We start from the raw sequence: 24,660 nt of genomic DNA, 5'->3' as shown, positions 1-24,660 counted from the left end.
ATGAGACATCCTCTTTGAGGGCCAATAAAATTGGGACCGCCTTACCAAATCTTTACCAAACTTAGGGATTCTTGTAATCATCAGAAGCTATGCTAAAAATTTAATACCTCTACCTTAAAAATTAGCCGCCCCCCCAGAGTTTCAGAAAAACTATCTATAGAGTATAATATAACCATATTTTTCAGATAATCATCCCCCCTTAAAAAAAAGGCCTTATACCAGTATGGGGATTCAAAGAATATTTGGGAATTCCAAATATTTGGGTTTCAATATACTGAAATCTGATTTTTTCCAAAAAAAATTTTTGCATAACCCTAAAGTGGTGTACTGCTGGTTGCAGCTGCCTCAGATTGCTCCCATATACAAAAACTGCTAGCTTTGACTACAAGAGGCTGCACTGTCAAGAAAGTACCCATGCGAGGGAAGTGTGGGTGGCAGGGGTAGACTCCTGGGATGAGCTAGTTGCATCCCTGCCTCTGCTTCTCAATGTGTGCTTGCTCCTTTGGTGTATGCCTCCAGAGATTGGATACCTGCAGGGGCTCTGCAATTAGATGTATTACTAAGCAAGGAGATTTGCTCTCCCCGGTGGGTGTAGCTAATAAGTGCCCTCTTTGTACATTTTCCACCATGAGAGTGAAACACTGTATGTTCTATGTGTGCAGGCTGCAGACCTGAGAGACAGAGTCCTATTCTGCTCATCCTATCCTCTGAGCTATGGGAAATCCTGACTCAGTTCTTGGGAGGGGAGCACTGCAATTAGGTGCGGTGAAGATTTCACTGCCACTGGAGTGTGATTGGCTGACGCTGTTGTTGGCACTTTGTTCTACATTGTGGGTGAGAACATGCCTGTGAGCAGGTGTTTTGCCTTTTCCATTACATGAACACCTGTGGGCTCTACTGCCCTTTTTGGCATAACTTTTCACCAGTTCTAGGGCACTTCCCCAGGTTGGGGAGCTTAGGGAACCACCTAACCTTTGCCATACTTCTGGGCCTAACCCTTCATCCATCAGCACAGAGTGTTGTTCTGGTGGTGCTCTCGCAAAGGTCCATGGTATCAAAGCAGCAGTGGAAAACTTCACCAGTGTATGTCTGGCTGATTCTGCATGGGCCAAAAACAGTGGTGTGAAAACGGTGTAAAAGGGTTTAAACAGTGTAAAAGGGTTTATACTGTTTTCACACTGTTTTCACACCGCTGTTTTTGACCCATGCGGAATCAGCCTCTGAGAGACATCAGAGTATCTCTGAGATGCATTAATGTAATGGCTGGTCACTTCCTAAGCATTCTACTTTTCCTCAGATCATGCTGTTAGAATAGCTTTGCTTTCGTTTTATCTTTTATTACCATATAATTGTTTTCATTTTTACCATGGATTAATATGCTATTGATACTGTCTATTGAGTCAATGGAATATTTCTTAACAAATAAAAGTGAGTCACAACACAAGGATTATCTTATAAGATGCTCCAGATCAATTTAGAACACTTGTTTTTATAGTTTCCAGAATCTTCCCTAATAATGACTTAGTTTTCCATTTGATAGCATTCACATTCATAACTCATATGTTTGGAACAAAATGCAACATCATCCATGAACATGTATTTGCTAAAATTAGGTATGCTTTATTTAGTTTTTTGGGGAAAGAAGGCAAGATAAAATATAATCATAACTAGCATGCCCGGCCACACGTTGCTGTGGCTTCAGTCTGGTGAAGTGGAAAAGAAAGAAAAGGGGAAGCGAACAGTTCGAACATGTGTCATTGCACAATGATTGTAAGGGAGGGGAGAGGCAAGGGGCCCCTCGCTCCCCTCCCTCTCTCCCGTTCCCTTGCATGGCAACCCTGCAAATCCCTCCCTAACATTCCCCTTCCTTTGCTAGGGTGGGTGGGCCATGTCCAGGTGGGCTGGTCCTGTCACTTTCACTCCCTTCCCTTGCAGACGAATTATCTAGGGTAAAACACGCTGGGAGGCATAAGCTACATTGTGTTCAAATTTCAGAGCGTTTGGTCTAGCAAACCCCTGGACCCTCCCTCACCTTGCCCTTCCTCCGCTAGGGTGGGTGGGCCATGTGCAGATAGCCCGCCCCATCCTTTTCACTCCATAAGGCAGTGGTTTTCAAGGAAGGCATGGTTGGTTCCCTTGTATCAGAGGGTGTTGCTTTGATGGCCAGCAGATGGCGCTGTTGCGGAACAGAACTGTGGTTCCAACTGTCACAATTGTGGCATGTACACAATAACTGGCACAGTTGTGACATGTACACAACAGGAAATGTGGAAAGAGTATGAAAACCTGGCCGCACATGAATGCGATGTTGTGTGAAAATTTCAAAGCAATCGGTCCAGTAGTTTGGGAGATCAGCAGAAAAACGAACTGATAGATTTTTATATATACTAGCGGGCCCGGCCACGCGTTGCTGTGGCAATTGTCCTTCTCATCACAGTCCACAACCCACACAGATGTCTATGCAGGTCCAATGATCCCCAGCATAGTCTTTTGGGGTGGTCAAATGGAATCCCTCTTTCCCTTTTCAATGCACATCATTATATGGTGCTGTCTTGTTTTTTTAGTATAAGGTACTCCCCTCCCTCACTTCTCTTCCCTTGAATGCTACCCCTCCCCCTCCCTCCCCTCTCCCTCTGCTAGGGTGGGTGGGTCATATCAAGAGGCTGGGCCCCCTCCCTCCCCCTCCCTTGCATGCCACCCCTCCCTCCCTCTCCCTCCCTTCCCTCTCCCTCGTGTGTATGTGTGTGTATGTGTTTCACTTCCACTCGAGTTACTGCCTATGTCCGTGGTGGTGAACCTTTGGCACTCCAGATGTTATGGACTACAATTCCCATCAGCCCCTGCCAGCATGGCCAATTGACAGGGGCTGATGGGAATTGTAGTCCATAACATCTGGAGTGCCAAAGGTTCGCCACCACTGGCCTATGTACTGTTTTCACTGCTCATATCTGGCCATCTGAGTGAACATTCTAAGCTGCACGAACATTCTAAGGGTGACAGTTACACACAGGTAGCTGCATGTCCTTCACCAAGGAGCGTCAGGAAAAAGGCGTTTTACCTGGGCCAGGTGTGAAATTTCAGGTATGTGAACATTTAAGAACACTCTCGCCTGGCTGACTATAGTGGCTGGGAATTTTCAGAGGAATTGGCCCAGCAGTTACTGAGTTATACTATCATCAACAAGAACACTGTTAGCTTTATATATATATATATATAGATAATCATTTTACTAGTCATCTTAATGTTTTATCAATTTGATCCTCAAATTCTTTTGTTATGTTGTCTACATGTGAACTTACATTTGTTTTACCTGATTTTGTCTTTGGTTTTATTCTTCTTATTTGAGACAGTCTTCTGCTTTTTAGAGTTTCTTGCCTTATCTAGTTCCTTTAACTCTGCTTGTTGATCATGCAGGATTTGATGGTATCTTCCTACAGTTTTATGCATTCTAGCTAGTTTCTGTTATTGTGACTTCAAATAACCTTCAAGCATACTGGAAAGGTATGACCGTCTTAACCTCTTCAACTTCCTCTTCAATTTATCTCCTCATTTTTTAGAAGTTTGTCTTTTGAAATCAAGCATGACCACATATTTTCTGCAGAATTGTTCACTTATGCATATACTTCATCAGTGAGCTCTGTTTCCAGTCAGCACACTTTCATGATCTTGCACCAAATCCTGAGCAAATTCAGGGTTGAGGATTGCCTTCCCTCTAGTAAAATCCATAACCAACTTTTTCCTGCATAGTCATTAAATTTTTTGTGCTTCTGTTACAACCAAGATAAAAAAGTGTGTTTATGCAGTCAATGTGTGTAACCTAATTTCCCAACACTTTTCTTCGGATTGACTTCTTTTTGAGATGATGCTCAATGTTTTGGACATGGAGTTAATAAAACGTGGCCCGGATTCAGCTGGGGCCGCTGTTGCATCCAAGAGCGGGGACAGCAAGCCCCAAGCAGTGAGCAGCGCACATGTGCATGCTCGGCTCTGCGTCACGTGACGGGGTTGTGGGGAAATGCCTTTTCATTGGAAGTTTGAACTTAACAAAACCTTCATTTTGAGTAGTTAAAAAATACTTTATCTTGACAGAGTACAAGCTGAGGGAAGTCAAATGTTTGCCAGCTTCACTCACCAAGCCTTTAGATATGCAAATAGGCCCAGCAGATGCAGTGAGATGATCAAGTCACACACTTCTAATTCAACAGATCTGGAGGACTTAAGGGACTAGAAAGACTTTTGGAAAAAAAATCCTGGTGACTTCATGAAAAGTTGCTTTGACTAAACCTGACCTGGTCAGTGGGAAGAAATGTTTTATACCTTTTAATGCTGGTAGTGGTTCTATGTATCTGTTGCCAGAAAGGGCGGGCTATCAGTTGGCAAGTGGCTACTCCCTCAGTGTCAGACAAGGTGGTAATCTGTGTCTGTGATAACCGGATGCTGGACACCTGGAGACATAGAGGCAACGTCTCAAAATAGCGAAGGAAAGCTCATTGCCCTGGCCCTCTCAATGGGCAATTCCTACAAAGATCAGGTGGTGGCAGCTATTGAATCAAGAAATGGTGGTAAGAAAACCAGGTGGGTGGCACATGACAGGTAGAGTCCTTGGGCAGTCACTGAGGCCCAGACACTGTGGAGGCCATGCTGCAATAGAGCCTGTGGGTCAGAGTGGGCTATTCTGACAGAGGGGAACAATATAAAGTTCAAAGACTAAATCCAGCATGGCAAAACACATCTCCATCACAGACTATGGCTATGTATTTTTAGCAGCGCAAATTCAGTTATATTTTATTTATAAAAGATTCCAGACTATGCTGTGTGTTACAACCAAATGCATATAACTATAGTTTTATAGTGAGGGAACCACAGAAGTGCAAATAAATCAGTTTTTGTATTGAGGTCCATAGCATTTGTGAAAATGCAGGTATATTTGGACAATTGAATTAGTTTATTCAGGGGATGCATGACCTGTCTTTCAGAAGACTGATTAAACATGGCAAAAACCCCATAGTTCAGAGCAAAAAGCTGAGATATGTGAGGGGCAAATTGTCAAGATGGCAAAATCAAAGAAGAGAAATTTGTTTCTTATTAAAATCAATGGAAATGAAAAAGTTTGATTAAAAATGGGTGTGTGAAATAATAAATTTCTATGAAAATTAATTGAGCAATGAAAACAATACAAATATGTATACATCCTTATTTTATAGGTGAGCTGCTACAAATTACTGGGAGATTGTGAACAGTTTTAAGTTCCACCTTCCAGGTGCTTCAGCCGATCATTTTCAAACAGTGGAATGGAGGGGAGGGGAAGTTGCTAACCATTCAAAACATTCCTGGATGGTAAGGAGGGTTTAATAGCTAATTTCCAGCCAACTGATAGGTTTGGCATCGACAGATTGTGGTGGGAGAAGGGTTAGGAGGTCTGCTGATAAGCAGAGATTCCATTAGGGTCTTTAAGAATTTTGGAGATTGGTTGGATTTGGTTAATGTTCCTGTCAAAAACAATTAAAAGTAAAAAAAGCCTTTCTCTTTTATGATAAAGGTCTGAAAAAATAAGTCAAGAAACCTGCTTTGTAACCTGCTTCCTTTCTCAGGACTCAGTTCTCCAGTTACTTTGTAACTGTAATACTGAGGGCTGGAGAACAGGAAAACAAAGAAACAACAAATCTAATCATACCTCTGAAATAAAGCTGTTTCTCAGTTGTTTTTATCAGGTGTACTGTGAGGTTCCTCTGAGCCTATATTCTCATAATTGCCCAAGTGAATGTTGAGTAGGGTTGGACATTCGGGTAAACCCAAATCAGAAAAAAAAACCCCAATAAAACGTATCAGCTTTTATCAGGGAGTTTCTTCAGGCAAAAAAAAAAAGAGGTGATAAAAGAAGCCATGTACTCAACACCCAATGAAGCAGATTCTCTGTTCAGCTTTTATTGGCTTACTGGGTATTCCCATACCCAGCCAGTTCCCACACTCTTAAAAATTTTGTTTTTAAAAAGTTGAAGCCCAACTCCAAGGCTGAGCTTCAAATGTTAACCTCCCTGCTCCAAACTTACATTGGCTAGGTCCCTGGTGTGCTTCCAGAGATATACTCTGCATGGTTAGCAAAAACCTCCCCCCCCTATCCTGGATTGCTGAAGCCTGAAGAAGATGGCAGCAGCTGCTACCCTCTTCATGCCCTGCCCTGTGATTTTCAGGGCAATAGGGAGGCATTCTAGAATGACAAATTAGAGAACTCAGTGGAGCTGTTCAATTTGGCCAATGGTTGCCAAGTGTTTTGCAGGTAGCCTGGGTTTAGACTGCTGCAGCCCAGATTTGGTAATTCTTGCTCTAGAGCAGGGGTCTGCAACCTACCAGCCTCTCCCAGATACTGCTCATGGTACCATGGTGGCAGGGGCTGATGGGAATTGTAGTCCATGAACATCTGGAGAGCCGCAGGTTGCAGACCCCTGCTCTAGAGCAAGAATTACCATTACAGAGAATGGCCAATTGGGTCTCAGAACAGGGGCAACAGGGGCAACACCAATTGGGTCTCAGAACAGGGGCAACACCACTTTTTGGCCAGTCACTGGAATACTTTAAAAAATGTTCTGTGCTTGGTCAAAGGCAATTGCTGGGCTGGCACCCCATTCTGGTCCACAGATGTTTATATGCACACCAAAGCTTGGCTGGCTTTGGCTATTGAGTGATTTCCCCCCCTCTTCATTCTTGGTATGACTGCCAAGGTTACCTGCCTGCTCTAACCTTCTACTGCTGTCTTGAAGAGGAAGACGTCACATGGTTTGGGCAATTGCTGTTTTCTCAATCACTTTGTCACTTTTTCAAGGAAGGGCAGATTAGAAACTGGGCTATTAATTGACCCCATCATTTTTCTATGGAGATTTTTTTAAAATAGTGTCCAGAAAATCCACATCTTTGAGTAACCAATGGAAGGTATCCTGAGTTAGTGATGGGTTTATAATAGGTACTAAGGATTTGCTGATATGGTCCTTACATGAGTCTAACAGCCAGAATGGGCAATGATCCTGAGTACAACTGGTGGCCTTTACGCTTGGTGATTCAGTAAATTATATTTTACTGTAAATTATTTTACAATATGACTCGCCCTTTAGAGGCAAAGGAGAATGTGCACTACTTGAATCCCAGACTGAGCAATCCTACATGAAATATTGTCCTCTCCTCCTGTCACAACCCTTCTGGCCTGGTACGGGGGGGGGGGAGGTGGGGGGGGGGGAAAGAGAGAGAGAGTGAAAGATCTTGAACGCCAAGCTGAACAGCCTGGATTGTAAGATCTGCCCCCGCACACACACACACACAGGATGTTGGGCTGAGCAGCCTGGCATGCAAGATCATGCTGCCTCTGTTATAAAAGCCCTTCGAGTCTTAGATAGGCAAGATGCGGAAAAGTGGGCCAGATCAGCCCTGGATGTATATCATTTTGACCTCTTGCCACATGGTGGTCCCAGTGGTTATTTTTTGTGGCCAAGTACACGCCTGAAGTTCCAGTCACTGAATCCTAGTGTCATATGTAGTTTAGCATTTAGGTAAATTCCAGAAGGCTCTTCAGTGAGGTTTGGAGGAGTGCCCTGGATTAGGGATATTTGTTACAGCAAAGTTTGAAACCTTTTTCTCTTTAGGAAATGAAGAGACTAATAAATTGACCAAACTGATAAATTAAAGATGGATGTCTGGCACCCTCTAGTGAGCAAGTGTGAGCATTGCTTCTCATCTCTGATATTCAGAAATAATTGAGCTGCATTTTTTTAGACAGAATATTTTACACTGACCTAATTTTTATTGTCCTTCCAACCTCCACACCATTACAAAGTGCTTCTCACACGTTACCTGTTCTTTTGGATATATTAGTATGTAAGAGCCAAAGAGAGGGAAAGCCAAAAACTACAGTGGCTTTGATGGAGTATCTTAGGATCGATTTAAACTTTATAGCTCACTCAAAGTGCTTGCCAAAAAGTATTTCCATATGGAAGTATACCAAGTGAAAATGGTGTGAAAATATTTCACAAACCATAACACACTATAATAAAAAAGGAAGATATGATTGCACTTACCTGTAACTGATGCAATTACAGGGGCTCTACATTTCTTGAATCATGTGAAACCTCAATGCTACTTTTGGTAGAAATTCCAAGGATGGCCATAATACTACCTTACCTTCAAACACCTTCAGAAAAGGCAGGGGTAACAGCTCCCAGAAAACAAACCTTCATTGACAAAAGAGTCAATGAGGTTGTTGTTAGTGATTCAAATGGTTTCCCCATTAGCAGTGGCAACACCAGCAATAAGGACCATTGTGGGATCACTATAGGCACTGGTGGGTATGCATTGCACAATCCCTTTAAGAATCATCTGGTAATGTCATAGGAAAATATAGTCCTGCTATGAAAACCTTTGTGATATGCCAAAATTGTGGCCAAGTAAACTTTCACATAAGAATAAGATAAGCTTTTATTTCTTAATTTCAACCAATAGTCTAGCACCTTGAACAAAGTCAGATCATTCACCTGCAATCCCTGTGTTCTCAACCATTCACAAAAGCCATTTTCCAGCATATGACTTGTTGGCTAATGGCTTCCTAGACTGAACCAGAATGTCTTCTATAGCCTTAGACCAGTGTTGCTGATTGGATAAATCCTCCAAGCTTTTAAGGGCAAATGTTGCAGGTTGGGTGGTAACCGCTGCCACTGTAACATTTCCAGAGGGTCCGAGGCAACCTTACCCATGTTCGCTGCACCATTTGCAGTAACTGAAGGAACCATATCTGCCTTGGCCAAAAAGGAGCTATCAGAATTAAATCTGTCTCTTCCTAACCTGCCTTGGCTAACACCCTTCCCATTAAAGGGAGGGGGGGAATGTATAATATAGACCACATGTCCATGTTATCTGGAATCCTCCAATGAATTGAGGTCTTATCCTGCTATCAAACAAAAGTATGGTGCCTTTGCCCTCGGAGGCAAAAAGGTCTACCTGAGGTTGATCCCACTATTAGAAAATCTTTCTCAGAATACATTATTTCCCACTCATGGAACTCTCCAGTTCCCTTAGCAGACTCACCTTAGCCTTTTCCAGATGTTTAGTCTTTGTTCTTCGAAGGTAGTTCTGAGCTACTCCTTGGAACTGAAGCATTCCTCTTTCTCCAATGAGAAGTCTCCAGATCTGACCATGACCCAGTTGGAACCAATGTGCTTTCTTTTCTGCTGAGTTGGACTTAGCAGCTTCTGCTCTGGCTCACACTCTCGTCTCTTATACCACCAACAGCAACTTCTCATACAGGACCACTTTCAGTTTAGAAGCCCAACCCACTCTCACTTGAGCTGTAAACCTCTCTCAGATTTTACAGGCTGAGACATTCCAGCCTTTTCCAAGGAACAGCAAACAGAGGGCATGTTCATCCATGTGGGTCATTTTTGCCTCACTCTCAGTGACTGCTCTGCCAACCACTGCCACCAATGGAGTGGAGAGAAACAGTCAACAAAATGCCTTCTCTCATGGCGGTGAAGAAAAACCTAAGGGAAAGGGGATCAGACCATTGGTTTTGTTCCATTAGGAGGGAACACAAGCACTTTACCAATGATGACCATCAGAGTGTCGTCTAATGTTAAAGCTCAAGAACCTTCACCATAGCTCAGTTCCAATATTAAAAGTTTATGACAAATACAATAAAATTGTGAGGGGAGGAAGCATGGCTGTCTGCTATGTTAGAACAGAAGCCAAGCACTTGTGCCAGCTCTTCACTCTGTTCCATTCATTAACATGCACACTGTCATCCCATTCTCATACCACATGAATAATGTGTGTCTTTAAATTGGATTCAGATATGTGCTTAATTGTCCCTGCCAGCAGCCATTTTGACTCTAGGAAAGTTGATTTCTGGGAGTGGGGACCTACATGGATAATAGCCACGCACATTGGGGGCTGAAATGTTCTTTCTATCCACTTTCTCTGCACCTTGCATAATTTTCCACTTTTTAGACTTTTTGTAATCCAGTAACCTGATTGGTATTCAATAGACTTCGCTGATGTGCAAGCTCATTAAAACTGGGTAATTATAGAAAGCAACAGGAAAGTAATGTGCCCAGGAAGGTGCCTGTTATTTTACTGGTGCTCAAGTAGCACACTATTTGTAGCCCCAATGATAGATGTAGGAACCTTCAAACAGGGAGAGCCTGGAGAATCCAAGCTTCTAATTGAGCAGGTACAGTTTCCTATTTACATCATTAAAGGGGATTCAGCTCATTTCTGCTTTTCTCCTTTCTCGCCTATTTCAGTAGCAGTATACAGCTATAATTAATTAACCCCCAGACCAACATGTAAAAAGTAAATTAACAGCTTACAGTTAACAAACAATTTGTACTTAGACTTTATTTACAACATATTCTTACATTACATAATTGCAGATGGAGCAGGGGTGAAAGGAAGGGGACAAACACTGGTGACTAGTGATAAGAAAAGGATGGTGGGAGACTTATGGAGGTGGAAATCAGAACACCTCTAGTTCTGAGCATATGAACAGCCCCTGGATGACATGGCCAGCCCAATCCTGATGGGGGACAAATCAGCTGTTGGAACCAGCGTGGGGTCATGCTGGCATGTTTGCGCACCCTGCCAGTGTGACACTAAACCTGGCACAAGTGGGGGCAGGCCTGAGGTGTTCATGGGGTGGAGCCAACTTTAGTCAGCTTCTATAGGGCTTTCAAGCCAGGAACACCCCTGGCGCAAGCTATGGACTCACACTACCTGAAAGAGTGGTATAAATCCATTTTGCCCAAAGGAGGGCTTTCAGGTGGCTGTGGCTTTCCCATTTTTTGTAGCCTCCCTGTGCCATCTGGAGCAGTGCAGGACTGGTGCCATACCCGGCTGCCAGAGCCTTCTGAATTAGGTTGTTACTCTTTTATGTTGATAGTTCTTATTTTGCAAAGCAAAAGGAAATGGAATTACTTCTAGGGAATCTCAAATATTTATACATTTAACACCCTTCTGCATAAAGCAGACCAAATAATATTCTACAAGCAATATTCTACAAGCATCTCAAGCAATAGTAGCAGTTTTATGAAGGCCTTGACGGTGTGCGTGAGGTGTGGGGAAAATCATTTCCTAGTCAAATCAGAATGCTAGAAAAGGAGGATGCTAGCCAAACTATTGACTTGGTGATGGCTAGCAATAGGAGCTCTCTTTGGTTCATCAACTGTATGTGAAATCTGAAGATATCTGGAGAAAATAGCTCTCTTCTATTTTATGTTGTGCCCTAATTTTTCTTTAAGTTGCACATACAATTTAATTTACATATGCATTGCTGTAGACCAAAAAGTATCCAAGGAAATTTTGCAGCCCATATTCTACAGTGCATGAAATGGAGATTTTGGCATTTCTGTTCAGAAACAGAAGGGCCTTATATCATATCTTAGCGAATAAAACATGTCAAGGTATAACAAGATGCATATATATGCTTGTCAATGAGGTTGGCCACTACAGGACCAGATTCTGCTGCAGTTTGTTGTTTTTTCAGTTCTCTTTGTGAGAATTATCCTATGCCCTGAGAGTAGGAGTTCTTTTTTAGTTGTCATCCAAGATAAACTGATGGCTACATATTATTCTTCACATCAACTCATATATATTTTCCTGCCCATGGATCCCAGATTCCAGAATCTGTTGAATCCCTCCAGTCTCTGGGAATCCTGCCTGCCTATAAAGAAGCACAAATAAAACAAAAGGAAACTTGTATGAATTGAAATACGCTAATTTAATGGAACGTTAAACTACTGGACAGAATGCTTTGAAATTTTCAGACAACGTAGGACTCGCATCCGAGCGTGTTTTTAGATGTTCACATACCTGAAATTTCACACAAGTTTTTTCCAAAAACACCAGCGCCACCTGCTGGACGGTGACGCAATGCGCACTGTGGTCATTAACGCAATGCACGCTGCTGATGCTACCGCAACGCGACCCACGCTGTGATGCGTCTTGGACCATTTGGTCTTCGAACCCCCACAGATGAAGTTGCCACTTCAAAAATAACATTGTCAAAAGAGCTGTATGCTTAAACTAGGGATGGTCCTTTGGTGGGCTGCACACTGGAATTGCTTCCAAGCAGTGCCAGATTAATCTGGTAGCAACAGTACCATATGCTACCGGCTGAAGCACTCTGGCCTGCACGCATCAGGAGCCCGGGGAGACAGCAGGAAAGGCCGCCTGAGGCCTTCTGAGGGAAAAGGAGGGAAGGCGGCTGAGAGAGAGAGAGCCCAGCGAGCGGGAGGGATGTCTGCAGACCAGTGGTGGGATCCAAAAATTTTAATAACAGGTTCCATGGGATGGTGGTGGGATTCAAACAGTGGCGGCGCCGCACACACGCACCTCCAGTCCCTATTGGGCAGGGAGGTTGCTTTAGTAACCCCTTCTCGGCACTCAGAACAAATTAGTAACCACTTCTAGAGAAGTGGTGAGAACTGGTTGGATGCCACCTCTGCTGCAGACGCGCCAGGCAGCGCCGTGTCGGACCTGCAGCATCCGGCTCAGCTCCTGCGGGTGCTCACCTCCTTCTGCGAGGAAGGCCAAGATCCCTGTGCATGCCAACACCAGCCCCTATATTAGGTGAGCCCCCCTTCCCTCGGCCCAAGGCTAGGTGGGGTAGGGCAAGCCTTAACTCAGCCTTGGGGCCCGTTGCAAGCTGGGAGCTCTTCTGCCAAGAAGCTCGGCACGTTTTGGAAGCATGGCTGCCTCTAGCCTGCAACACCATCCACTCATAGCGAGGCTTACTCTGGAGTAAGGTAGGGGTATGGTTGACCCTCTGCTGGAGTGCCAACTCCGAAATATAGCTGGGCAGGTATTTCTAACCTGAGATCTCTGAAGTAACGTTGGGTTTGCCCTGACCTTTGAGGAGTAGTTAAATAACAGCTGCTGCCACCAGGTTCTGCCATTGTGTACTCCAAGGCAAATTAGGTCTGAACTGTCAGTGCCAGTCTGTGTTGGGCCATCCCTGAATTCTACTAAACAAACTACAAACCATAATACAACATTGTGAATCCAATCTGTTGTTGAAAAGGGAAAGAGGGGTTCTATTTGACCAGCCCAAAAGGATATGCTGGGGATCATTGGACCTGCATGGACATCTGTGTGGGTTGCAGACTGTGATGAGGAGGAAATTTGCCACAGCAACGCATGGCCCTGCTAGTGTGTGTGTGTGTGTGTGTGTGTGTGTGTGTGTGTGTGTGTGTGTGTGTGTGTGTGTGTGTGTGTGTGTGTGTGTGTGTGTGTACACAACACTAATTAGAAATACACAGACATATACAAACACATTTTTCTGCACACTGGGGACTAGAAAACCTGGGCGGGGGGGAGGAAAGTTATCAAACACATACCAGATAATAACGCATGCCTAATACTCTGCATTTGGTTTCGTAAGATCCGGAGTTTTGCAGACCTGGCAGGTTGCCATCCTTTTTACTTTGCAAGTTACAGATGTGTATCCAAGGAGTGTTTCCATGAGCAGAAAGATTTTTGCCTGCAGAGTACAGACTTCTTATTTCCTCCCTCCCACTGAAGCCTACAGTTCACCTTCTGCTTCTGGGGCTGGAAAAGCACTTGGGGAGCTTTGGGCAGTATTATTTTGAATTGTCTGTGCTACTAATGTTTCATCTGTATCTATTGCTGTACAGATACAGATACAGGTACAGATACAGATACAGGTGAAACACTAGGAGCAAAAATTACCAAATCACAGCCATACAGCCCAGAAAACCCACAACTGTCAGTTGATTCTGGCTGTGAAAGCTTTCAACCATATTTGGGGGAGTGGCTGTTAGTGCTGCAGTAACAGAAGCAAAAAGGTGAGAAATCTGCATTCTGCAAGCAGAAATCTTTCCACTTATGAAAACACTATTGAATCAACCCACAGAGTCCACTATCCACTGAGTCAAAATGATATTGCCAAAAGTATGGGCAGGAATATGTCTGCTAATTAAAACCCAAAGCACCACTGACAATATGAACTAGTTGCATAGTTCCTTGGATCTGAGACCCCCTTATGAATATGTGCCCCCCTTAAAGAGACTGCTGAACTTGAGTTCCTTCACAAGTTCAGAACAGCCCTTGAGCTGAATAAGGATGTAAGATTCTTACAGATGCTAATTTTCTGCCCCCAGGGTTTCCCCCTCTGCTCTAATCAATCTGATTACAAGCACATTGTCCCTCTGCATCCTGAGATCCTTCTTTGCAACATCCCTCCCACCTTCTGAATGGAATCATCAGAACTGAATGGAATCATAATAACTCAGAGATCTTAATTCCAAACCTTATCATGAAACCTCATACCCTGAAAAATGTGTTGGTCTCTAAGGTGCTACTGGACACTGTTCTATTGCACACCAACACAGCTACCATATAAAACAGCCTTGAAGAGGGGCCCTTTCCAACTCAAGTATAATATTGTTGAAGGCTTTCACAGCCGGATTCAACCGGTTGTGGTGGTTTTTCCGGGCTGTGTGGCCGTGGTCTGGTGGATCTTGTTCCTAATGTTTCACCTGCATCTGTGGCTGGCATCTTCAGAGGTGTATCACAGAAGGAAGTCTGTTACACACTGTGTCCAGAGAGAAGAGAAAAGGGACTCGTATTAAGGAGCACGAAAGACCCTGTCGGCTTAACCATCTAAAAAATCTGCAGTTGCAGAACATGTCTTAAACAAAACTGGACATAACATTTTATTTGAAAATTCTGGACAATTCAGAAGGTTACTCTGTCAGACTGCACAGGGAGGCCATTGAAATTCACAAACACCAAGACAACTTCAACAGGAAAGACGAGACTCTGAGAATTAACAAAACTTGGCTACCAGCACTTAAAAACACCAAAAGCAAACCCCAAGGGCATGCTAAATTCATGAACAATGGACTCCACCCAAACACAGGATTTGCATTCACCAATACTGCTGTTGCTGCTGCTATTTCAGGACATGAAAATGTGAATCACTCCCTGGATTGATAAGCCCCACCCGCAATAAAATACTATCAACCACATCTTTGTATAACAAGTTCCACACAAACACTTACTGATTGGTTCCCCACCCTGGGACATGGACAATATATACCCCAACATTCCCTTCTCTCTGGCAACAGACTTCCCTCTGTGACACATCTCTGAAGATGCCAGCCACAGATGCAGGCAAAACATTAGGAACAAGATCCACCAGACCACAGCCACACAGCCCAGAAAACCCACCACAACCAGTCAAGTATAATAATTCATTATACTGGAGCTATTGAATGTTGTTGAATGGCTATTGCATCTAGTCTGCCTACCAGTAAGGTTGAAAGACAATAAAAAGTAATTACCTTGTAAAAATAAAAATCTTCTGATTCTTGGGTAGATACCCTGTAAAATTGAAGAAAATAAAAACTAGTTGGTTCTGTGATTTTGGCATTTTAGAAGGCACAGCAAGGGATGTGTGCTACAACTTGCTGTGCAGCAGGCCTGATCAGAATCAAGCCCTTGCAGCATTTTTAAGTCTCATTCAAATCATGGGGGTAGACGCAAGGAAGCTGTCCTGTCTAGTTGGTCACTGAGCCTTCCTCTCTGATGCATTACATATTGCGATTATGATGTCACAGATGTTAAGGACTTTAGGTAAACGTAACTTCATTAGTGCATTTAATATGTGCTCAAGCTTCCCCAGGATCCATGTCACCTAGGATGCTGCTGTAGCGTAGAAGTGTGAGAGAGGGAAGTCCTCAGAGAGATTTCTGTGCTGCCCTCAGTGTCTTCAAGTGACTGGGAAGAGATAATGATAATGATAAGTCAGGGTCAGAGGTCATAATGGGGTATGAGGAGAGATTCAGACCCACATAGACTTGCCAGCTCCAGGTTGGCAAATTCCTGAAGATGATATTTCACATGGTTTCCTTCTTGCCTTTGTCCTCTTTAAGGTTTAATGTAAGCCCCCTCAATGTTGAATTTATTAGCTGCCCAACGTTTAGGATTATATTTTAGTTAATTTAAGGTTTTGTTACTATTAATTTAGGAGAGCCTTGCTTACAGGTATATGTGCTTGTACTGTATCGTAGGGTATTTAAGGTTTTCTCTAATGTTTAAGTTTAGAAATGTTATTTTAAATATTTGTATCTATGGGTAAAAGCAATAGCTTGTAACAGCTGATATTAAGAGTCAAGGAAGCTAGCCTTGGAATTCAGTTTGGGCCAACACCCGGTAGATCTCTTTTGCGGAAACAAAAACCCCTTTAGATTTACAAATTGAATCTGATAACGGCACCCTAGATACCCCAACCGTTGAAGAACGCACAAAGATCACCATTGGACCATTTGAATTTTCTTTTGTTGTGGGACTGAGGCACGGGAGCCTCAGGTCATAACTCAAGGAAGCAGCCCATCTAATAACCAGATTCCTGGGTGCGTTAAACAGGCTCACCCAGTTTTATGAATGGACTCTCTCCGCTATCCATTTCAGCACTAGCGTAAAGTCTCGCGGGAAGACACCTGACAGCGAGATTTCATGGTCCCATTCACAAAGTTGTAATTGTATCTTTTCTTTTATGTGTTGATGTTTCTGTATTGTTGTACAGTAAGGGACCTGCCCCCTTACCGGCCCCCTTGCCCCTTTTGATGTATGTGTATAAAAGTTCTAGCACTTGGCTACATGGAGCGCGATTCCCCTGCCCGAGCTCTAGCAACTACTTCCAAATAAAATACTTTGCTTTGAAGAACACCGGCTTCCTGCGCCTCACTATGTTGCCTGAGCTGAAATCACTTAATGTTACCCGAGCAGCAGTGGTAACAATACCTGGGTGCGTTAACAGCCTCACCCAGTTTTATGAATGGACACTCTTCATTCCCTGTTTCTGCACTATCGTAAAGTCTCGTGGGAAGACGCCTGACAACGAGATCCCGGAGTTCCATTCACAAAGGTCTAACTGTACCTTTCTTTTATGTGTTGATGTTTCTTTATTGTTACGAGGTAAGAGGCCTGCCCTCTTCCCTGCCTTTTGCCCTCTTTTGATCTTCGTGTATAAAATGTCCTGCGCTTGGCTACGGCCATGCAGTCCCCTGCTTGAGCTGTAGCAATCACTTTCGAATAAAGATATTCTGTTTTTCAAGAACACCGGCTTCCTGCACCTCACTACATTGCCTGAACTAGAATTGCTTAATGTTACCCGAGCAACAGCAGTAACACTGAGGGCGAGGGGAGAGGGGTAGAGAAGGGTGTAATGCCACAGCCTCCACCATTCACCATTTGCTCCAGGGGAACTGATCTCTGTTGTCTGGAGATTAGCTGTAATTCCAGGAGATCTCCAGGCCCCTCCTGGAGGTTGGCCTCTTCAGACTAATCGTCAAGAGTGTGTCAGGGTTGAACATTCAGTATCAGACCTAGAAAAATGAGTTATTTTCCTATTTTTTCAAGTCAAGGCAGGAACTTTGTTCAAAAATGTATTTAGAAAACACTAACACAAAGTTCAAGTGTCAACAGGAGACTAATGTTTTGTTCTCTACTATATTAGTATAATGAATCACAGGTGGCAACAATGCATGTGGAATGTATTTCTAGTTTTAAAAAGTTGAAATCATGCATTGCCTGCTGCCAGCCAAACAAGGTTTATGGTTGAAGAGGTTTCCAGGCTAGAGTTATATATACAAAAAGGGTTTCAATTAACCAGTGCTGCATACATATAAGATAGAAAATGTATAACAGTTATCCTGAGAAACTTTGCTCTTAGGTCCAAGTACATGAAGAAGAATTGAAGCTAATCTACTGTTTGTTTAAGTTCCATCTTTGTAAAAGGGAAGATACAAGAGAAGGGGTTGGAAAGGAGAAGCGCAGGAGAAGTGGCCTGCTCGAGGCCTCATGTAAACCAAAGGAATATGTCGGTTGGGTGCACCTCCCCTTAAAAGTGCTTGTTACACTGCCCCCTACTCTACAAACAGCTGGAGGAATAGTTTCACTGGAAATTACTTACACTTTAGTAGCAACAGAATCACACCTGGAATGATGAATAGGAATATGGCAGCTGTTCCAATGCCAATCCATAGGCCTGACCAGGTTTCTAGCTTCCTTTGCTCTTTTAACAGTGTGGGAAAATATATAGAAATATTCTGTAAAAGCAAAAGAATGCAGAAATGACAGTAGTCAGTAGGAGCAGAAGTATAGCTGTTGTAGCAGTGGGTTCAGTACTAGATTTACTAGGGGCCAAAGACAGGAATTCTAAAAAGCAAGTCACTACCTGCCTCACATGGAGCACCACAGAGCAGTTCGCTGATAACAGTTTAGTTTCCCTACCACCATTTACCCAATTGACTGTTTTTACCATTTCCTGATCACCTGGTAGGAGTTTAGCAGCACTGGCTTAAGCAGTGTTGCCTTTCTAAGTCCATTGAAGTCATAGAGGGAGATGGAGGAAGGAGCAATCCAGGAGTTATACCCTAAAACTGCCAGATAGCTAGTAGTATAAATGCCCAAGACTTACATGGAGTTATAGTGAAATGACCTTCAGGCCTCTTCTGTACCTACAGTTCTAAACACCCCATATCAATCTGTGAAGAGGTAGCAAAGATACTTACATCAGGTGGTGGATCTGTACTGGATGGCCTTGATGATTCTTCAGGAATGAACAATTCAGTGAAACATGTGGCAGCTTGGCAAAGCAGACATGCAACAACATATTTATTAATACAATCCAGAGTGGTTTTTAATGTTTGTATCTTTTGTCTTATGCATTCAAATGGATGCCTCAGGATGCCAGAGTATCAGGTCATTTGAAGAAATATAAATCTTATAAGAGCGCTGTGGCGCATAGTGGTCAGCTGCAGTACTGCAATCAAAGCTCCGTTCACGACCTGAGCTCATGGTAGAAGCTCATGACAGAACTCTATCACCCCCACTCGCCATATTAATGCTGTACATTGCTATATCTTATATGAGTCTCCTATTACACTATAACAGTCTCAACAATATTGATGACAGGTCTTTCCCATGAGATATTTTCCCATAAATAGAATGAACACCACCTAATAAATACCTGCTGTTTAATATAAGATGAGCAGCAGCTTTTCTTTTCACACTTAAAAAATATTTCCCAAGAAAGAATCTCACTCAGCTGCCTAAATGTGTATTTTATCAAAGCTAAGGACACTGGCCAGCATTTTCTGAGACAGAACACATTGTTTCCACTCAGCTATGATTGTTATGAAAACTAAGCATCATACAGCATCAATTAGATACATTTTTTCTATAAAGTAGGAATCCAATATCTGTATGGGAGCTGGCTCCTACTGGTTCTACTGCTGCTCTCACCCCATCTTTGCCTCTCCCCTTCAAGCTTATGAGCACTGGTCATCAGGGGCGGAGGGGAAACTGTGCCAAAGCCACACATGCCCCCTGCCCCCTGCTGCAGCACTGCCCCCTGCCCTGGAATGCCCCTGTGTGGCCGGGCCATGCCTCTGCCATGGCTCCGCCCACAGCATCACTCCCCCCGCCCCATTAGTGCTATACCACTGCTTGTCATGCATAACACTTTTGCTTCTGAACTGCCCTGCATCTTTTACAGACCTCATTCTACACTTTATTTTCTTAGATTCTGTACAAATGTATCACTCTAAGATGATTGTAATGATATTTATTATTTTTCAGAGACTCAATAAAAACATCTCTATTGTGAAAATAGTTCTCATTATTCAAAGGCTAAACTCCTATGGAAGAGTTCTAGTATACAGTGGTGGAGAGATTTCACATCTTGCAAAAATTAAACAGCCCCACAATAATTTAATTGGTTGCGAACTGCTAATTTGAGTAACGATGGCAAGAAGAAAAAAGAAAAAAGGAGGAAGTAGGAGAAAAAAGGAGGAAGAGAAGAGTTGGTGTTTGCACCTTGCTTTTCTCTACCTTTGAGTCTCAAAGCAGCTTACAATTACCTTCCCTTTCCCATAACCAACACCTTGTCAGGTAGGTGGGGCTGAAAGAGTTCTGAGAGAACTGTGATGGGCTCAAGGTCACTCAGCAGGCTGCATGTGGAGGAGTGGGTTAACAAACCCAGCTCTCCAGATTAGAGTTCGCTGCTGTTAAACATTATGCCACCCTGGCTCTCAATTTAGGCTGTAAACTATGCACATTTATGGGTAGTAAATTCCATCCTAAGTGTTCTTGCAAATAAAAATACGTAGCATTCTACTATAGCCACTAAAACCAACATGAGTCAAATAAGAAATTTTGAGGGATTGTTGTTTGTCTAAAGTTTTCTGCCATCAAAACCCTTTTTGTTTTAAGTGTAATTTAAAATCCAGTTACACTAATGCTAAAATTGGGGCACATAAAATTCCCTTCTGTGTTGCAGCTTGTGAGCTGTAGAGGAACAGGAAATTATGCTTGACTTCCTCTATTACTGATACATCCAATGGGTAATCTGTTACTTATAACAGAAACTTGCAAGAGGTTTTGCTTCTTTATTGGAGAGGAACTGTAACCACAGTAGAGTAAAAACACTTCTGTGACCAGGCGGATAAATTTAATCAGACAGTTGAACTGATAATAGTTATTACGTTAGTATATTTTGTTAAGATCAGCAGATCAAATATTCTTCAGATTATCCCCCTATACCAAATACCCCCCATTAGATTTTGTTAATGCTTTGCTATTGATAAATCACACTCTCCAAAGAGAAATGAACTTGTAAAACTGTGAAGTTCTAACTTGATTCCAAGAATATTTTGATATTACTTAGATGAATAAAAAGTGGTGCAAACCCGAGAACATGTGAATAACAGGGACTGGGAATTCAAAAATAACCAAAGCTGCATAGCTGATGCCAAAAATGTGGTTGTTTCAAGTAACAGTTGGTAATTGAACTAAGCTTTCACATTGATTGACGTCACTATACAGACAACTATACCTCCTCCACTCAGAAATCTTTTGGCAGAGGAGACATTACCTTGAAAACAGTAGGGTACATACCATTTGTGGTGTCCAAACAGTAGGGCAGGAAACTTTAGACGTTCAGGTAGGAATTGTTAAGTAAAAGCCTCATCAAAAGCTCATGTATCAGAAATCCACATGTTTAAAGGAAGTCCACCAATAGAGACAGGCCAGCTCAAGCATCTCCTTAGCATACTTTAGCTTGGATCCCACAAGCCTCCAAAAGAAAGAATTGATATTTTGGGTTCTTCCCCATTCTCCCCTCCCCACAAAGCTATTTCCAATTTTGGGAAAGTTTATTCCTGATGTCAAGAAACTCACATGAAATAATAGCTGACCCAGACCTAGTCAATCTGGCTGTAATGGGGAGGGAAAAGGTGATGAGATCACCCTTTATGCCTCTAGTGCAGCGATTCCCAACCAGGGTTCTGTGGTACCCTGGGGTGCCATGAGCATGTCCCAGGGGTACCGCGGCAATGCTACCGGCCCCCCTTATTTTTGTGGTGTCTCCCACCAGCACCAGCAAGCATATGGAGCTGGCCCAGGGGGCAGGGTCTGCTGCAAGGTCAGCAGTCACTTCCCCCTCACCCCCCATCCCCCGTGCTTCCCTTCACCCTGGGAGTGGAAGGTGGGGGGGTGGCAAGCAGGGGAACTGGGAGGGGAAGGTGGGGGGAGGATGGCAGGGGTACTGTGAGATATGAAAAGTGAGGTCAAGGGTACCATGACATCGAAAAGGTTGGAAAACACTGCTCTAGTGTAAATGGCATGGAAGGGAAATAGAGTGCTCATGGAAGAGAAACAAAGGAGCAATTTAACCCCTTCTTTCTTCCCACTGAGACCATTTGGTGCAGCAATTAGTCATGCAGTAAACTTTCCCGGGATTGGAAATGGCAGAGAGGGAGGATTGCAAATCCCAGGATGTTATCATATAAGCATTGTGTATGAGATAATAGAGATCACCAAATCTGGAGCTCCTTTGTGCACATACCTGGCACTCCATCTGAAATGGGATCTGAGTTCCCTGAGAAAGAAATATAACATAGAAACCAGTTAAATTATGCTGGCAACATGTATTAAAGTGCATTTGTGCTTTTTAAACACAAATAGCAAAAAAAATCGTAGTGAAGAACCACTGGACATGAAAATTTTTTGCCAGACTGATCAAACTTAGTGGCTTCATGTCAAGACACTACATTAATTCATATGCTTTGGATTTGCAAAGTAGGGTCCTATTTTTGCCAGGAGCTGAGCAAGTATATATGTTTTAAATAGAGTTTCTGCTCACTGCCCTGAAAATAAACTGCTTTCTAACAACTTAATGAACTATTAGTTATATGACTCTGTTTTCCATAGCAAGACACGTACTCAAAAATAAGTACTCAAAGGTACTTATGGAAGACTGCCATTATTTGAAGGAGAGAATATAACAATAAAACAAGAGGTGCTTCACTCCACTCTTCTCTTCCCATTTTTGTTATTTGGGCTATTTGGTTATGAGAATATGCAAGAATAGATAGAGAGGTTAAGGAAAGGTGGTTATCTGTCTTTTTATAAAGGAATCAAAGACCTAAAGATACAAGATCTGTCTTGCTCAAATCATCCAAAAGTTCCATGAAGCCTACCATTTTGCATCCAGAGGCATTTATCCCCAGCTAACTATAACACCAGGGTTCCATTTAGCTAACATTTAATAGCTAGCAATAAACCCATTCTTTTCAAGTGTGTATGAATCATTTTTTAAAAAACCACTTAATTTTAAATTGGATTAGAGGGGATCACTTGGGAAGTTGAACTACAAGTTGTACATTTGTTTTCTGGGAAAAGTTTGAAAAGAGAACCTCCCTATTCAGAAGCAGTCAACCTCTGAATCCCAGTGCCAGAAGACAACATGTGGAAAGGCTTTGGCCTTTATGCCCTGTTGCTGAACCTCCAGAGGAAGTGGTTGGCTACTGTGTGAGATAGGATGCCGGATGAGATAGACCACTGATCTGATCCAGAAAGGGTCTTTTTATGGTCTCATGGAAGGGTTCTCTCACCTTTCTCAATGACAACTTCCACATTTACTTTCTGATCATTGAACCAGCCTTTGATTTCCGCACGGCAGCAATACATCCCTGTAGCTGTTTCAGTTACATTCACAATGGTCAGTTCCACATCTCCTTGACTAATATTTCCCATTAGTTGGTACATATTGGATTGTCTGTATGTTACTTGTTGTCCATCAGTCTTGACAACTGTATCAGTACATGCAAAAGTGGGACAAGTCCCTCGCCCCCAACATGTGGATAAAATCCCATATTTGTCAGTAGAGTAATGACAGGGTAAAGTGATGTTCTGACCCACAGTTCCTTCCACTAGAGTCTTAGCACCTGATGCCAAGAAACCTGTAGGGGAAGATACTATTGTGATTAAAAAGAATTTTTAAAAGAGTAGAATTAAAGCAAATAATAGAGATCTCTATCGATACAAAAAAATCCATTTCATAAGTTACGGTCAACACTGGTGCAAGGTCCATTTGTCCTATGATAATATTTTGCCAGCGCATATATTCCTACTTCCTGAAGCACAGTGTTCCTCCTAGACAAACCTAGGAGCTGAAGGTATAATGCCCACAAGCAAAATATCCAAAAATGAACAGAAAGGTGAGTGTCCGTACAAAACACTTAGTAATTTGTGGCTGTGTAACCTTTTCTTAATCTTCATGAAACTTAAGTTTCCTTTATTAATGCCACATGCTTTGACTAAAGCTGTTCTGAAATGAGCAAAGTATTTAAAAAGTGGCTTCATGTGGTATCACTTTTATGATACATGGCTTTCTTTTGTAATTATGCCCTTGGCACATTTACATCGTTTCATGATAAAACAAATGTGCTAAATCTTCCTGTTCTCTCAGGTTTTTTTAAATTATCTATCAGAAACAAAATAGCATAAAACCAAAGCATTTAGAAGGACCTTTAGTTGTTAAGAATTATGATCTGATTACACAGTCATCCTTAATCATCACTAGCAAATATGTTTTATTTACAAATGAGTGTTACTCTTTATCTTCACAACTCTTGCTGTGTCACAGCTGTGTGGTACATAAAAAGGTGAAAGAAGTAATAGCTTATGATACAGGGTAATGGAATCTGTGATTTACAATGAGACGCTAAGTAGAGCTCTAAGTTTATTTTAGTAACTCTAAGTTCAGGAGCACAGTTGCTTCCTTATAAATTTGGGGTTTATTACGAAATCACAATCACTTACCAATGTTTGAACCTGAACATCGAACATCTAGCCCTTTACACACTGTACAATTACACTAAATATCTCAGAAGTATTGACTTCAGAGAAGTGTCATCTACAGTCACTGATAATTTAATTAATATAGTTACCTTCAAACAGCACAACTAGGATCACCTCCAGAAACGAACAAAGAAACATGGCGAAGGCTGAGATGGCAGCAAAGAAGTACCTTGATACTGCTAGTAATGAGTATTTAAAGGGAAAATGACCACTTCCAAAACTGATTTGTGACTTCTCTAATTTCTGTGCTGCATCACACATTGAGTCATGCATAGCACACTGTGGCCGAGACTGTACTGAGGCTTGCCTTTCCTGTGGTTAACTCAGCATTCTCTGAACTAGCCAGTATTTGTGCCAGATGAGCAATGTGTTGGTATCTATATTGAAGTTTAGCAAAGTTTCAGAGCAAAGACAAAAGGTTCTACATCACTTGAGAGATTGGGTTTTCTGTCCTAT

The 24,660-nt window shown here is 42.5% G+C and overlaps 1 protein-coding gene across 1 annotated transcript in view; it reads right to left on the bottom strand.

Annotated features, from left to right (window-relative positions):
• Window positions 1-24,393, bottom strand: part of LOC125427808 — a 56,485-nt gene extending 32,092 nt beyond the window's left edge. Inside the window, exons 1-8 of the mRNA XM_048487362.1 lie at window positions 24,294-24,393; window positions 22,956-23,303; window positions 21,908-21,940; window positions 18,573-18,646; window positions 17,972-18,107; window positions 15,339-15,378; window positions 11,612-11,695; window positions 8,167-8,216 (exon numbers count right to left, since the gene is read on the bottom strand). Coding sequence (XP_048343319.1) covers window positions 8,167-8,216; window positions 11,612-11,695; window positions 15,339-15,378; window positions 17,972-18,107; window positions 18,573-18,646; window positions 21,908-21,940; window positions 22,956-23,303; window positions 24,294-24,342 — 814 coding nt within the window. The 5' untranslated portion in view covers window positions 24,343-24,393. The remainder of the gene's footprint in view (window positions 1-8,166; window positions 8,217-11,611; window positions 11,696-15,338; window positions 15,379-17,971; window positions 18,108-18,572; window positions 18,647-21,907; window positions 21,941-22,955; window positions 23,304-24,293) is intronic.
• Between the last annotated feature and the right edge of the window lie 267 nt (window positions 24,394-24,660).

Source organism: Sphaerodactylus townsendi, linkage group LG03 (genome assembly GCF_021028975.2).
Source record: "Sphaerodactylus townsendi isolate TG3544 linkage group LG03, MPM_Stown_v2.3, whole genome shotgun sequence".
In the NCBI taxonomy this organism is placed as follows: Eukaryota; Metazoa; Chordata; class Lepidosauria; order Squamata; family Sphaerodactylidae; genus Sphaerodactylus; species Sphaerodactylus townsendi.
The sequence above is the reverse complement of the archived record's forward strand: the minus strand, read 5'-3'. Positions and strand labels throughout refer to the sequence as shown.